This window comes from Helianthus annuus, chromosome 13 (genome assembly GCF_002127325.2).
Source record: "Helianthus annuus cultivar XRQ/B chromosome 13, HanXRQr2.0-SUNRISE, whole genome shotgun sequence".
NCBI lineage: Eukaryota > Viridiplantae > Streptophyta > Magnoliopsida > Asterales > Asteraceae > Helianthus > Helianthus annuus.
In genome coordinates this window covers 124,461,345-124,476,913 of record NC_035445.2, presented here as the reverse complement: position 1 = coordinate 124,476,913, position 15,569 = coordinate 124,461,345, and the positions used below count along the sequence as shown (strand labels likewise).

At 30.2% G+C, this 15,569-nt stretch overlaps 1 protein-coding gene and 1 long non-coding RNA gene across 2 annotated transcripts; both read right to left on the bottom strand.

Moving 5' to 3' along the window:
* Positions 1 to 8,447: 8,447 nt before the first annotated feature.
* On the bottom strand, positions 8,448 to 9,028 carry LOC110903216. The gene is made up of 3 exons (XR_002571750.2): positions 8,952 to 9,028; positions 8,746 to 8,866; positions 8,448 to 8,621 (listed from the first exon to the last, which is right to left on the bottom strand). It is a non-coding gene; the product is annotated as an uncharacterized LOC110903216 (long non-coding RNA).
* Positions 9,029 to 9,224: 196 nt separating this feature from the next.
* On the bottom strand, positions 9,225 to 10,573 carry LOC118485850 (replication protein A 70 kDa DNA-binding subunit B-like). Its single transcript, XM_035982342.1, has 6 exons — positions 10,421 to 10,573; positions 10,047 to 10,326; positions 9,851 to 9,953; positions 9,636 to 9,763; positions 9,450 to 9,534; positions 9,225 to 9,375 (listed from the first exon to the last, which is right to left on the bottom strand). The coding sequence occupies exons 1-6, from the start codon at positions 10,571 to 10,573 to the stop codon at positions 9,225 to 9,227; spliced, it is 900 nt and encodes a 299-aa protein (XP_035838235.1).
* Positions 10,574 to 15,569: the final 4,996 nt, after the last annotated feature.

The window sequence follows — 15,569 nt, the reverse complement described above, 5'->3', positions numbered from 1 at the left end:
TACTGTCTAAATATAACTTCCTTAACCTCCGTCTCTGTTTGCAGTGATTTTGAAGAAGTCTCGGGTCAAAAACTGTAGTTTTATAATAAAAAATAGATAATTCACATATAAACATTATCCACTAAAGAAATAATTTTTTTTTTTAATAATATCCTACTTCAAACATTTATTAAAGTTTTACCTCCATATCCAATGGACGCCTCTGTTATAACATTGACCATGTCATGCGGAATGGATGAAGAACCAGAGGTAGATGCTATAACATGTATAGATTGTGATGTACCTTTTTGCGTTCCATAACGTTTACCATCGATGTATAATTTTCTAAGTTTACGCCTCTCCGTACTCTCATCTTGAGTAAGTTTAGGGATGAAAACTTGCAGACAATCATTAAATATAAAACACATATAAGCTAAATGAAATATAATGATAGGGTTTAAATTGAAAATGTGCATATTCTGAAGATAAAAAGTTAAATAATACCGTTTGAAATGTTGCCCAATGGTGTTCGTTGCTGGACATCTGGGATAATAGTAAATACGTGAGTATAAATACAATACATGTGTATAAATACAATTTGATGTATAATTACAAATAAAGTATTCGAAAATAGGAAACTGTTATGTGTAATACAATGGCATGTTTTTTGACATAGGAGTAACATAAAGGAAGTTGTATTGCAGTTTGGTAGCATATTACAATTTGCAGTAGTTTGAACGACGACATAATAAATGGAATGGGAATGGACCAAAAATGATACGTTTATTTCTTTCCGGCAATGAAAATGGTTTGTAAGTTCTTAAATTTCATATTTATTAGTAACATCTATAATGTATAGTGAATCAGTATATTTAAAAATAATTTCATTGTTTCATATTTTTAAAAAAAAATATGTTATAGTTATTATTTTTTTTTAAAATTCATCCGGTTTTATATTTATAATTTGATTACATTAAGTAATCAAATAGTTTTAATAGTATATATAAGTAATCATCTAGTTGTCAAATCATATATCAGATATTTTATACCTAACAATGATTCTTATCTCTTTCTCTATTGTTGCCCCTATATATGACAACAGACTTCATACGCATACAAAGTTTTTCCGTCGATCGGCATTCACATTATCAGCGTCGAAAAGAGAAATCACCAACAGGTACGATTCAAACTTATGTTTCTCACATAACCTAGATGTTTAATTGCATCAGTGTTAGGGATTTGCAATCTAAATTTGACGATTTTTCATAAACCGACATGTTCTTTGATAGACAACATATAGTTTTTAACGGCATTTTCTTCGTCGTTTCATCATGATATATAGATTTGCGTTTTGGCTGAGCGAAATTACATGTTTTGTGATCTTAATCTGCCGTTATTGTTTCAGGATTTGGTTTCGTATTGTTTGTTTTATCGGGTAGGTCGGTTTAGGGTTTCGATTTGATAATGATTATCGTTGGGGCATTATTATTATTATTGATTGATTTTTTTCTGCAAATCTATTATTGTTTGTTTTAGGTTTTTTGGTCAGGATAATTGTTGATATGTATATTTGTTTGGCCTAAGTGTTACACACAAATGTTATTAAATTTGGGGATTTTTCCAAAATCGATATGTTCTATGATAATCAACATCTAATATTTACTGATATAATTGTATGTAGTCAATGGCGCGTTCTTCAACTGAGCGAAATAAACAAAACAAAGAAAAGGAAGTGATACTGCTAACAGATTCGGACTCAGACGAATCTTTCACTTCCGAAGAAATTGACTGGGACGCACCAGAACCAAATCTCATTTTCATGCCATCCTCTTGTTCACGTTTTGTAAGTATTTACATTGATTATTTGTGTAGTAAGTTAACTGTTGTTGTTATAAGGTGTCATTAGTGCCTTTATCATTACCGTCTGGATACTTGTTTGGCATTTTTTAGCGGATACCGGTAAAGGTCGCAAGAGCCATGGGAATCGATCGCTGCGGAAAGGTGACCATTAAAAACAGGCGTGGTGTGGAAACAAATCTGAACGTCACGGCTGAACCAAAAAGAGCAAAAAAGAAAAATCGGTTTAGTGTATTGGGATGGCCAGCATGGGTTCGTGAAAACAACATCAAGATGGGTTATCTTTGCGTTTTAGAGTGGTATGAGGATATGCCTACACTCTTTGTTAGGGATGTAATCGAAGAATAATGGGGTTAGTACCATAGATCAAAACCGTTAAACCATTTTGTATGGTAATTTTGTCTAACTAACGGTTTTGGCATTAAGTATATAAGTATGTAGGAATGCTTTTTTAGGAAGCTGTTTAAATGTTTTGTTTATGATAGCTGTTGGAAAACTACTTGATAATATTTTGGCCTATGTTATATGTTTAAATATTTTGATACGTGTATCATGTTGGAATGCTACTTTAAATTTAATGGTCATCTACCAATTACAACATCAATATACGATTATAAGTTGTTACAGACAAAAGGTTTTGATATTTAAATGTTTACGACGCAATCGTGGTCACATCATCTTCATGAATGCATGTAACTATTAAAAATATATCTACATGAAGGTACGTTCCTTTCAGAATTTGATTTAGTTTACAACTATTACCTGAAGATACATTCCTGAGAGCGTTAGAATGTCTACGTAGAGACTGATTTTTCCGAGAATCCAAATAGATTTTTCGTTGTCTTCGCCTCTCTTTCGCTTCCTTATTCGTATCAGGATTGCGAACTAAAAAAAAATTAAAATTACAATTTAGAAAGTATAAATAAAAAGAAAACTACTATAACAGCATGTTAAAGGATTATGCATATATGTGTGGATTATATGTATACCATTAGTTATGTCTGAAAATGGAATCCTTGATATCACACCTGCAACGTAATTAATAAAAGCATACAAAAAGTAGTATATGTCAATGGTTTGAGCCATGTATCGACCTAATAATAATTAAACGGAAAGATAATCAAAATGTTACCACTTGAATTGTTTGTAGTGCAAGGTTGCTTGCCGAAAGACGAAGACTCAAGCTTTGACCTTTTCGGCATGACTATAACTGTAAAACGGTAGATGAAAAATTAAGTAACCTGATCTGTAAATGTATAATTTATTATGATAAATCAATAAAAAATGGCACTTACGATTTGCAATGTTCTCATTCTGTACATCTTTTAATGAAGAAGAAAAATTTTCACTTTTCGATCTTTTTGACATTACCGGAAATGTGATTAAGGTTACTGCAATAAGAAGAAGAAGAAGAACACCAAATCGTTAAATGTATAACCGTTAAGTAAACGAACAAAGTGGAGGATTACAAAGTAAAAGAAATAAGAGTCTTCGTTCAATATAAATAGTGGTTTACTTATTTTTGGAATCAATTTAATACCATATCAACTTAAATTGCAAAAGATTTTATTGATTTATGGTTGATTAGTTATTCCAAAATTAAAATTACCAATAATTTCACGCTTTCCAAGTATAGTTTTTGTATTTTCGGTATGTTATGATTTACAATAATCAAATGACGTATATTGATTCTATCATCAACATTAGACGGATAATTATCAAACAAATGTCACTACAAAAATTGACAATATATAATATATTCCGTAGTATAACATTCTGGAATTTAGATATACATTTTTAATTAGATAAACAACCATAAACATATACACAACAGTTAGGTAACATACAAAAGTCTAGTAAGAAATAATTCCAGACGGTTACATGTTCAAAGGATAGCTACCAAAAGAAAGTCCAAACAGTTGTTATAAAGACGGTTTATAAAAAGTTCGGTGCACTTTTGCTTAGACATGTCGGACGTTTTTTAAGATGACGGTCTTCTTTGAAGTGACATAAGTGAAATCAAGCATGTCGCCATCATTCAACTTATTTTCCGCCATAAATACAGGCCAGTCTATGACTGAATAGCGTTTCGCACTTCCGTTTTTTTCACGTTTGACTTCATAAGTACTAACTTGCCCCTGCATGTTTTCAATCTTCAGTGTATGAAGCTTCTTTGTAAAACCAGCGTGGTTTGATACCCCGACGGGAAGACGCTGCATGTAACAACGTTTATTAATCAGTTTACACCTTAAACATCCAATAATGACGAAAAATAATGAAAATTTAAAGATTTCTTATATTCAAAAATAATACCAGCCTGTATTCCCCTTTACGTGTGAAGTTCAAAACTGCCGGACCTTCAGGAACAGTGTGTTGTCCGCAATTTTCTCCATGTAAACGCTTCTTAGACTTGGAAGTACCAACCGACCTTATACATTCTTTTACCTTTATGATTAAAAAAAATGTTATCTTCAAAACGATAACATATTATTGTTAACAAATTAATATTATTTGTATGAATCTCAAAACTTACATCTTTCGTGAGACATGGAGATCCTTCAGATATAAATCCCTTGGAGGTACATTCAACGTCATGTAGTTTACCCTTACTTGTATTTCCAACTCCCTCCTTGATGGTAATGGCATCTTCTTGCGGAATGCAAATATCCTGATGAAATGCAACATTATACATTAAGATAAATAATGTAAATGATTAACTGTTATGCTAAATATCACATGAATTTTTTTTGTATAAATATACTTTTAAAAAAATATAAGATTACCTGGTGGTCATTTGGTTCTTCATGTGAAAAAAAGAAGCCATAGTCTTGACGTAAGGCCTAAAATTGACAAAATGCAATATAATTACTGCCATATAACCATTAATCAAAAATTGGTCTATAATTATTAGTAGTTTACCTCGTCTACTTTCTGAATGAACTGATCACGAGATATTTCAAGAACCTCATCATCGGAATTGTCTCCCATTATGAACACAACCAGCAACTGAACTGAAAATAGAGTTAAATTATAGCGAGCATTATAAATTTTATTATACATACATATAGATGCAACATAAATCAAAATTTTAACCAACAGAATAATTACATTCAAAGATGCAGTTTTTGAATACATGTACTGCAAAAATAAAGAAATTTTTTTTACTAAATATGTTGCAAACAATGAAACATCAATATCAAAAAGTAATACATCATTAATTCAGAAAAATAGTATAAAATTTAGTCAACGATCTATAGATAACATCTATAAGGACCGTAAAACAATAATATAAGACTCAACAAAAACAGAAAAGTATGGAAACATTCATTTAAGTATAAGATTTAAAATAAAAAACAGTGCATACTACCTACATGATACTAATCATTACATAAAAAACACAAGTTAAAGGTAAAAGATAGTTTGGACAAAAGGTATTCAACTTTAAACATGTAGTTTCTGCCATTTGTTAAAGGAGAAATTTATGAAAAGTTTAATTATAATTAAGAATCAAACCTTCAAATCTGAAAATGAAATAGCAAATAACATCACAACTGTAAAAATAATAAAACAAAAAGATAGATTCACGAACAGTTTTTTTAGAATCTTAAAGATCAATATGAAGACATGCATACTATGAAAATAATATCTGTTAAAAATATTAAAAAAAATAAAAAAAAACATAAAGAACACAAAAGTATCAAAAGCAGCAGATCCTTCAATAACATCCAAGATATAGAACAAACATTCATCAGGATTATAAACCACATTATACCTAAACATTCATCAGCTATATACATATACATTCATCGGCCTAACAACCTGAGACAAAAAATCATGGAAATAAAAAGGAGAAACACTGTATATACGGCTTTGAGATTCCAGTATAATCAAAAGTAAAAGATCAAAAGAACCAAATGATGTATAAAACCAAGTTTCGGTCCATAACATATAAGATATAGAAACACACAATAAGAGTCGAAATCAAACTTGATAACTTACCGATCGAAATTGTTGATGAAGATTGTATGAAGAAGATGAACAATAAAAGGGTTTCTTGGTTATTGTGAAGGTTAAAGTTGAAGAAAGATAACTTTGGAAACCGTATCTTGTGATGATTAGTGAAAATAAATTGTAAAAGCAGGATATATGTAGTTTTCAAATTTTATAAGTTTGTTTAATTTAGAATTGGAAATATAGGGTATGGTGGCTGACCCAATTATACATGAAAAGTTTGGGCCGGAATTTGTTTGGGCTTATTGTCGGGCTTAAGTTAATATGTAGGAATCATTTTGGTCTCAGCCCAAACTGTTATCTATTGAACTAACAATCTAGTTTTCTATGATTACAAAAAAAACGGGAAAATTTTTAAAAGTTTTCATATTTAGATTAAATGCTAATGGTGGTGTTACAATCTATTATCTAGATTTCTATATTAATAAACATAAAAGATATTTTTTTATTAAAGTAACGAAAGGATAAAATTTCAAATACTTGAGACAAATTAGATAGACCGATAAACAAAATATGAATTAGTATCAAATAAGTTCATAATTTCTAATCAGATGTAGATAACAAACATGTAAATCGTAACATCAAATAACATTGCATTTTAGCATTTAATTAAAAGATTAAAAAACTATATATATAAATAAGTAAAAGAATGTCATGTAACATGAAACAATAAACGGGTCATTTTACAATACAATCGCATGGAATAGATGATCGAATATTCAAACCAATAAGATGTGATTCTGGAATTTTAGGAGAAAAAACGATTTTAGTCAAATCCGTTGATCTCAAAATGTTTCCTGCAAATTATATTTTAGAGTTTTAAACAAATATTTGTGTAAACTTAAATGTTAAGAAACAAAATAAATCAAACTAAAAAACTTACTGGTGTTGCAGTAAACCAACTTGACCCGAGCAACGTATATTATAGACTTTTTTTCTATGTTCATTCGAGTTGTAACATATCCCAATCCTCTCATGTCATACAATTCCATTTCAATAACATGTCCTCTGTTAGATTTTTAATTTATCGTTAAATAGTAAGTTTTAGAGAATGTGTAGTCACCAAAAGAGTTGACTTACGTGAAATCTTGTAGGAATAACCTAAACATATGTTTCTTTTTGTCTCTTTCGCCACATATTATTCTTCCAACAACATCTACAAAAGGTACAAATAATAACATAAATTTTCAAATAAATGAAAAAAAATTCTTAATAACTAATAGCTAACAAATATAATTAAAGTTTAAACAATAACATGTTAGCGCCAAAGTTAAAAGAAATTTAACTTACCAACAATATACTTTTCATGTCTTCTGTCATGAGCTAATGTTTTAATGCATGGTGTCAACGGGTACAAAACAAAACCTTTAGGAGGATGAACTAAAAATGGTGTTAGTTTTGAGAATTCATTAAATACGATCTTTTTGTTTGTTGAGACAATGATGTAGCCTTCATATCTTGGATATTCATGATACATGAGATTTTCGGTTTTGAATTGGGACAGAGAATATAGACCACCAACCATATTACTAAATGGGTATAAGTTAGAAAACTTTATAGGCACAATTGCTGCAATCTTCTGCCTCTAAACAATGTCATGTAAAAGGAATTTCAATAAATTATATTAAAAATTAAGTTATAAGTCGAAACTTTAGTAAACATGTTATGAGGTTACCTGTTGGTCGAGAAGCACAACAATCAATCTGTCTAAGTCTTTGTCATGCCATACAAATTCAAAGCTAACAAAGATAATAGAATACCAAACACCATCTTCTTTCAAGTCAGAAAACAAATCAACGGATTCCACTTCAGCCGTTTCCTTCATTTAGAAAAGACATACTTTAAAAAAACTACACAATAGCATAAAGAAGCATTAATTCTTGGAAAATGTTATAAACACAACCAATGACATACATACGAAAATGCAAAATGAACATCTCTTATTAATATAATTGCAACCAGTCAAAAGGATAAAAAACACAAAAGTTGTCACACGGGAACCATTAATAGGTTTTACGAAAAAACAAACAAACACTCCACGAAAAAATAAAAACCAATGAGATGTTCAAAACATTCTTAGTTGCCACAAACTACTTCTCAACCTTGGGAATCAGTAATCCAACCGTGACACCATCATCATCGACAACCTCCTTGCCAGCTTTACGTGGTTTTGTAGACGACTGAGAAGACATCACATCATCATCATAGATGCTGTCCAAATTCCGTTTCAGCTCGTTTTCCAGGACACGAATGGAGGTACCGTTGACATCTTCATCGGGTGTTTTAAACATGTCTTTAGTAAAATTCAAAACAGGTGTATCATCGGCTTTGCTACGGGAGACAGAATCCTTAAAACAGGGAAAACAAATAACGATTCAAAGTAAAAAAAAAAAATTCAAAGGAATTATAAGGAACAACCAGATATAAATTACACACATTAACGGGGACCTCGTCTGCTGCTTTGATGTCAGAGCTAACAACATTCACACGCTCCTCGTCAACAGGCTGAAAATATGTAATATAATAAAAATTATATAACTGGTTAGAGTTACATAAAATATAAGAATACAGCAGTGCATAGGTTTTCAAAGTACCTGAATGACATCGAAAATTTTATCTAGTTCGCCAATAACAGTTTGATTGTCTGTTAATTTTGAAATAGAGTAACCATCCGATTTGTTTTTTATGTTAAATGAACCGATGGATATCTTGAATGCAAACTTCCTGTTAAGTAGAGCATTGAGTTCTTGCGGAAAATTCCCTTCGTTAGCTAACTGGCGAGTGATATACAAAAAAAAAAAAAAAAAAAATTAGGAAAATTTTGATAAAAAGCGATGAAATGAAAAGTTACTAATATTAATCGACAGATTTAAAAAAGAACAACAAAATATAACGTACATCAAGGTTCTTATCCAACAGCTGAGTCGCGTTAACCTTCAACAGCCTAAGCACCTCACGCTCAAATAGGGTGAGCGTCACAATCCCTGTACAATCCTGAACCCGTATCGGAACCCTGATCCTGAAACACGTTAATTCTATGTTACACAACATTCAGGGAACTCGTAAACATGTAAAATATCAATTGATATGTAAAGTAATATTACCTCGGAACGGAGTAAACAGTCTTACTGTTACAGCCATCGTCCTTACACTCTAGAACCACAATATCTTCAAAACCATCGGAACCATCTTGCTTTTCTTTTGAAATTGTTTTTGTGGTGACCGCTCGATTACAATTTCTGCAAGCATTATAAAACCAAGAATCCACGGAAGCAAAACTCTTTATAGTTCCGACAATAATTACAAACTTTTTCTGTAAAAAAAGATATTACAAATTACGTCTTAATGATATGTCAAATAAATAAACATGGTAAAAGTTAGATCTCTTGTACCTCCGAGATTTGATTTAAAGATCCAATAGTACTGAACTCAAAATCTGAAAGATACTCTTCAGTAGGATCCTTTATTCTGGATGCACTCAACCCAGAAAAGGTGGAAGACGTTTCAGGGGTAATGTTTGAAAGGAACCTAGCAAAACAATAAATTCAACGTTATTTGTGAAGCCAGTATAAAAGTCGGGATATGGTGATGTTAAAACATACCTCTTCTTAAAAGTTAAAATGTCATCAATTTCAGCGTTGATCAACACGCGAGTGACAGTGTAGAGATTTGAAACATAAAGAAACCCTAATAGTGTACACAAAATTCTAAAATTAATTTAGATAGACATTTGTTAACAAAAGATTATGTAAGTTAATAAATATTTTTATGAGAAATTAGGAGATTACCTCCCCAGAACCTGTATTTTCCGAATTGAACAATTACAACAACATTTTTTTCATCTTGGTTGTCCCTTTCAAAATCCAAAATCTGTTCAGCATAAGCATCCCAAAGAGTAACATATATTTGCTTCCCTCTATGAAAAAAAATAACATAAGTTAAAAATTAGAATATGAGTGATTGAGTTATATATAGTTAGTAGACAAAAAAAGGATTAACAAACTCTAAATCCTGAAGCATGAATGTTAGCTTCTTTTCTTGTTTCCCGTCTTTGGTATCCTCTTTTAGATCATAAGGAAAACTCTTAACGACAAAACCAATTACGTCTACAAATAAAACAATATTAACATAAAATTATTTGTAACATCATATAAATAACATATCGGTATTATATATTAAAGTCAAAAAAGTAAGAATACCAATTGGACTTTTAAAGGACTTATTGTCGTCAGTCGGGTCTTGAACAACAGAACTAAAGGGAGAGAAGTCGAATCCCCACTCAGTACCAACAGGTTCATCACAAACCGAAACTATTGCGTTGCTGTTTAGATTAATTTTCGTCGAAATATGGACATACTTCACTTTCTGTCGATTCTCGCCTAATGAAGGATTACGGATGAACAAACACTGCTTCTCCTTCAACAAATGTTCATACTCTCTGGCAGTCTTGGCTAAGACAAAGGCTTGAATTTTCGTCCCCTAATATGTACAATAAGTACAGCAAATTAATCCAAAAAACAATGAAAAAATATGTATATGAACTATCATTATAAACATCTTTATGTACACTTACCTCTTCGTCCATTAAAATCATATCATAGCAATAAACCTTTCGAGAATCATTGAAGGCTGCTCGACTCCATAGTCTGACAATGCGAACTTTGATGGTATAGTCATCCTGGTTGAGATTCAAATTTTTGAGCAACGTGATGGCTGGTTGTTCCATTCTACATAGCATGCAAAAAATGAAAGAATTGAATGGACATATATAATAATAAGACACAAAAAATTACATACATTTAAAATACTACATAGAAACCAATATGAAAACCGTATTGAATGTCAAAGAAAAGCCATACATTTTGGACGATTGAATGATGATGTTTCTTAGACCGAAGAAAGGAATTTGTGAATGAAAATGTATTTCGAAGTTGTTATTTATGCTAATATATTATTTTTGGTAAATTTTTTTCCCTTAAATATATAAAGCAATCACAAATTTGTACAATCATTAAGTTAGTTGAATTGCAATGTATATTATTCAATCAATCTATTATTTTAAATAAAATTACAATCATTACCATATTTCAACTTTCAATTTAAATTTCGAAAAAAAATTAAAAAAATCTTGAATCAGAACGGAAATTGACATTAAAGTTAAAATAAATTCACAATCATTACCATATATATAACATTATCATATTTCATTTTCAAGTTTCATATACGAAAATTTGAAAAAAAATAAAATTAATTATTATGAGTATGTATACTAATATATAAATAAATCATTAGCATAATCAAAGTTACCATAATAAAATTACTAAATATATAATTGACTCCATTTTAGTGTATATACATTGTGAAAACCGACAACATTCAATGTTGTACAACATCATAAACAGTTGATGGTTTACATTGAGATGGATTACATTGGATGTTGTACAACATAATAAGCAGTGGATATGTTTAAAGCACAATGTAGTCTACTTTGTAAACATGATATTAATCTGAAAAAAATGTGATTACACTTACCTGCTCGAGCAATCCAATATAGGTCTAAACTCCCACTTCAGTAACTTTAATTGAAATGTAACTATTAAAAAAAAGAAAACAAAAAAAAAAATAAATCAGTTCAAGTGCTAATTACCAACTCGCCAACACATAAAACAATAAAAATCAGTGCAAACATTAAATATCAGTTCAAAGACTAAACATATATTTGTTTCTGCCTCGTTCGCAACATTAATAATCAACGTCCTATATATCATAAAATCAATAGAATATATCTTTTAACATATCCATTTTAAGCTTTTTTAGTAAAGTCTACCAATGAACAGAGACTCAATACTTGAAGTCTCTAATTATAAATCTGGAGATTTCGACCCGTTTACAGGTGTTTTATATTGAATTGGCAGTTTAAGGCAAGCAGTTATATACCAGTTGTAAATGTGCTGTTAATGGTTGCTTTCTAAATCGGAATGTAATGAAAGAATAAAATTGTTGTAGTAATATTCTAGGGTTTTATACTTTTAGCAAACTAATACTAATTATGTTACTCGGGTGGATGCTGGATGTACGTTCAAAATCCGTGGGGAATAAGGGCTTTTTTTTAAAAAATAATCAGCAATCTTCGTCTTAGTGTTAATCTTAATCTTAATATGTTAATCTTAATATTGTTAATTGTTAATTGTTAATATTAGAATATATCTATTTAATTGTATCCTTAATAGTAGTTTCTAGCTAAAATTTGATCCATCATACTTGTAATGGAAATAAAAAGTACAAAAAACATAGAGTAAAGTTTAAACACATGTCATATAGTTGTTAAAATAACAGTTGAGATATTAAAGTAATATAAAAACTTGAAATTCAAAATCAACACCAATGTTAAAAAGAAAAACAATTCAAAGGCAAAAAACATGCCGTATTTGTCTTATAACTAATTGGTACGCCTAACGTAAGGTACAACCCTCTCAACAGTCAAAACCTGATCATTTTCATTAAAGGAAAAGTGAACCTGGTCGCGGACCTTAATCCTACCGGCTTTCATGAACTTCTTCCAAGAGGTCAAAGCATATCGAAAACCAGCCTTCCCTTTTCTTTCACGTCTTTCACGTCTGGTACCGTTGGTAATCTGCAATGGCGGATCCAGATGCGAAAATCTAACAGTCAAATCTTTTAAACCTTCATGAAGTCTAGCCATGCGTGAAACAGGATCAGGAATCCTCTGTATTGTTGTAAAAACAAAAGAATAATGGTTATTAAGTAAAAAATGGATAACATTTGATTTTTAGCAGTATGTAAAATTAATTTAAAACTTACAAAATGATCTTCACCAGCCATACGAACAAACTTTTTTACACCGCCATTTATTTCTTCATCATTATCATTTTCAACATCAAGAGGTGCAACCTCAGCCTGAAAATTAAATGCATAACATCAATTAAATTAAATTGTAAAAAGTGTATAATTATGGTCAAATATGACACTTACCTCATCGACCTCTACGTCTGAATATTTCATTTCAACCCCGTTTTTCCCAAAAACTTTTAAATGGAAAAAATTACCAAAAGATTTTGTAAAAAACATAAAACAACCATCATTCAACTGTAATTGACTAACAATTACGTCAATACCAACCGAAAAACCTACTTTTCCGTCAAATGTTTTAATTAGAACGTTAAACGTGTTGTTGTCTGTAATAACAGTAGATATTACATCATTTGACGAATAATCATAGTGTTTTGGCAGGATACATTCTGGAATGACCTGTGGGGATGATAAAACCAAATCAGCAAACAGTAAATTTAATATAATTAAATTACTACATCAATACAATTGTAAAAATATAGCTATAAGTTATCTTACATAAAATTGAGATGATGGAGGGAGCAGATACGTCCAAAAAGTGGTATGACTAACCCCATCAAGGAAAGAAGTTAACTTAAACGTAGCATAATCTATAGGATTAAATAGAACCAAACACCCAATGGTTAGTCGTAAATGGTCTACAACTTTGGACCAACCATGAAAAAAGAATATCTTTCCTTTAGAGGCGCTTAATCCAACATTAAATTGTCGGCCATCTTCTGTGATTATATCAACATTCGTAGGACATTTATATACACCCCATAGTGTGCACGCAGCGTCATCTGGAATACACTGATACAAAAAAAAATGATTTATACTTATACTGAATAAATCTTAACAATAAAATATTAACAAACTGTACTTAATATATACAGATAAAGAAAAAAAATAAAGTTATGTAATAATTTGTCATTTACCATAATAAATTCGTCTGCTTTATTCATGTGCCTACAAAAACTGGGTAGTCTGAAACTGATTTATAGATTAGGATGTTAATCAAGTGTAACATGTAAAGGTTAGCATGAGAAATAAAAAATGCAAACAAAAGAGAGATTATACAAATGAAATACCTTGATGAACTTTCAACCATATGAAATACCTACAATAAGAGGTTACATAAACAAAGCACGTCAGATGATTTTTATTTGAAAAATTAAACATTTATGATACATCATAATAAAAAACATGGTTACATTTATAAATGTGTAAGTGCATATATACATGGTTTTCCTTATAAATGTGTAAGTGCATATACACAATATACAAAACAGTAATAAAGAACAAATATATACTGCTACATGATGTAATCAGTATGATCCATGTTCCGTTACAGTTTCAATCATTCATAAGGCAAGATCTCTGTATTAGACCCCAATTTTTTAATGAATAATAAGTATACAGGCCTACATGATTCAATAAATATGTTCATCGTTGGCATACAGTTTCAATAAATCATTAGGCAATATGAGCAATGTTTAGAAGTAAGTTTTTTGTATAAATGTATTAGTTTCTACTATACAAATATGTTCATCGTTGGGATCGGTGTAATATAACTCAATCAATATATAGGTCGATGATTAAAAAAGATTCAGTTAAACTACTCTACAAAAAAAAGAAAAATCCCTAACAATTTAGACTCAATAATCTGCAGATCTTAATTCAACATTAAGTAAACCTAAAAATTAAGAGCAGAGGAATAACATATTAACAAATAAGTCCTAAGAATTTATACAACTTCATAATTTCATAATTATCAAAAGCGACACAAAAATCAGAGATATTCAGATCAGTATAAGCCAATAAAAATGTAATAATCTGCAGATCTGATTTCAACATAAAGAAAACCTAAAATCGAATATTGAGAGCAAATCAATCCATAATCAATAATATATGCTTACTTATGATATTCAGATCAGATCAACACGAAATCGAATATTGAATCAAAAGACCTATTAAAAAAACCCTAAAATTTGCTACAGATGAAGTTCCATATAAAATAAGCATACCAGTGACAAATAATCGTACCTTCAATAAGTGTTGACAGATCGTTTGAATGCCAAATCCTTGTGAACAAACAGATATGATTGACAAATCGTTTGCCCTAAGAATCGATGAGAATACACACCAGAAGTCATCTGGTTTTATAGATTTACGGCTATTGCGATGAAAGATAATTAAACATGGGAATTGAAACATATTTTGGAAGATGATTCGAACAAAAATATGGAAAGTTGAATTCTCTTTCTAAGCATTACAATCAATTGGAAAGGGGGTACAATCAAAGAGAAATTGGGAAGTGAATCGATGGATTGCCGCCCAAAGAAGAATTGTGTGTAATATTTACTTGACATGTGGCAAAAAGAGGTTTAAGGAAATGCCAAGTGGCCAAAATTGTTTTGTTTTAATATAAGTAATAGATTTGTTTTTTAAAAAAAATTATACCATAAAATCGAGCGTTTTTTATCTTTAATATGAGTACCATATTGTTATATTTTTCAAAAAAAAAAAAAAGTTTCAAAAACCCAGTTGCATATTACACAATGAACATGATGTAAAACACAATGTAAAGTAGATCAAAAACACAATCAATGACAACAGATAAAGACACAATGGACAACATACTAAAACACAATGACCATAACGTATAACACAATGGTGATAACATATAACACAATAAGTATCAGACTAAATAAAAACACAATTGATGACAACAAATAAAAGACACAATTAATGACAACAGATAAAAGACACAATGGAGAGCAGATGGAGACACAATGGAAAACAAACTAAAAACACAATACACAACAAACTAAAACACAATGAACAAAGATAACAAAAAAAACTGAACAAAT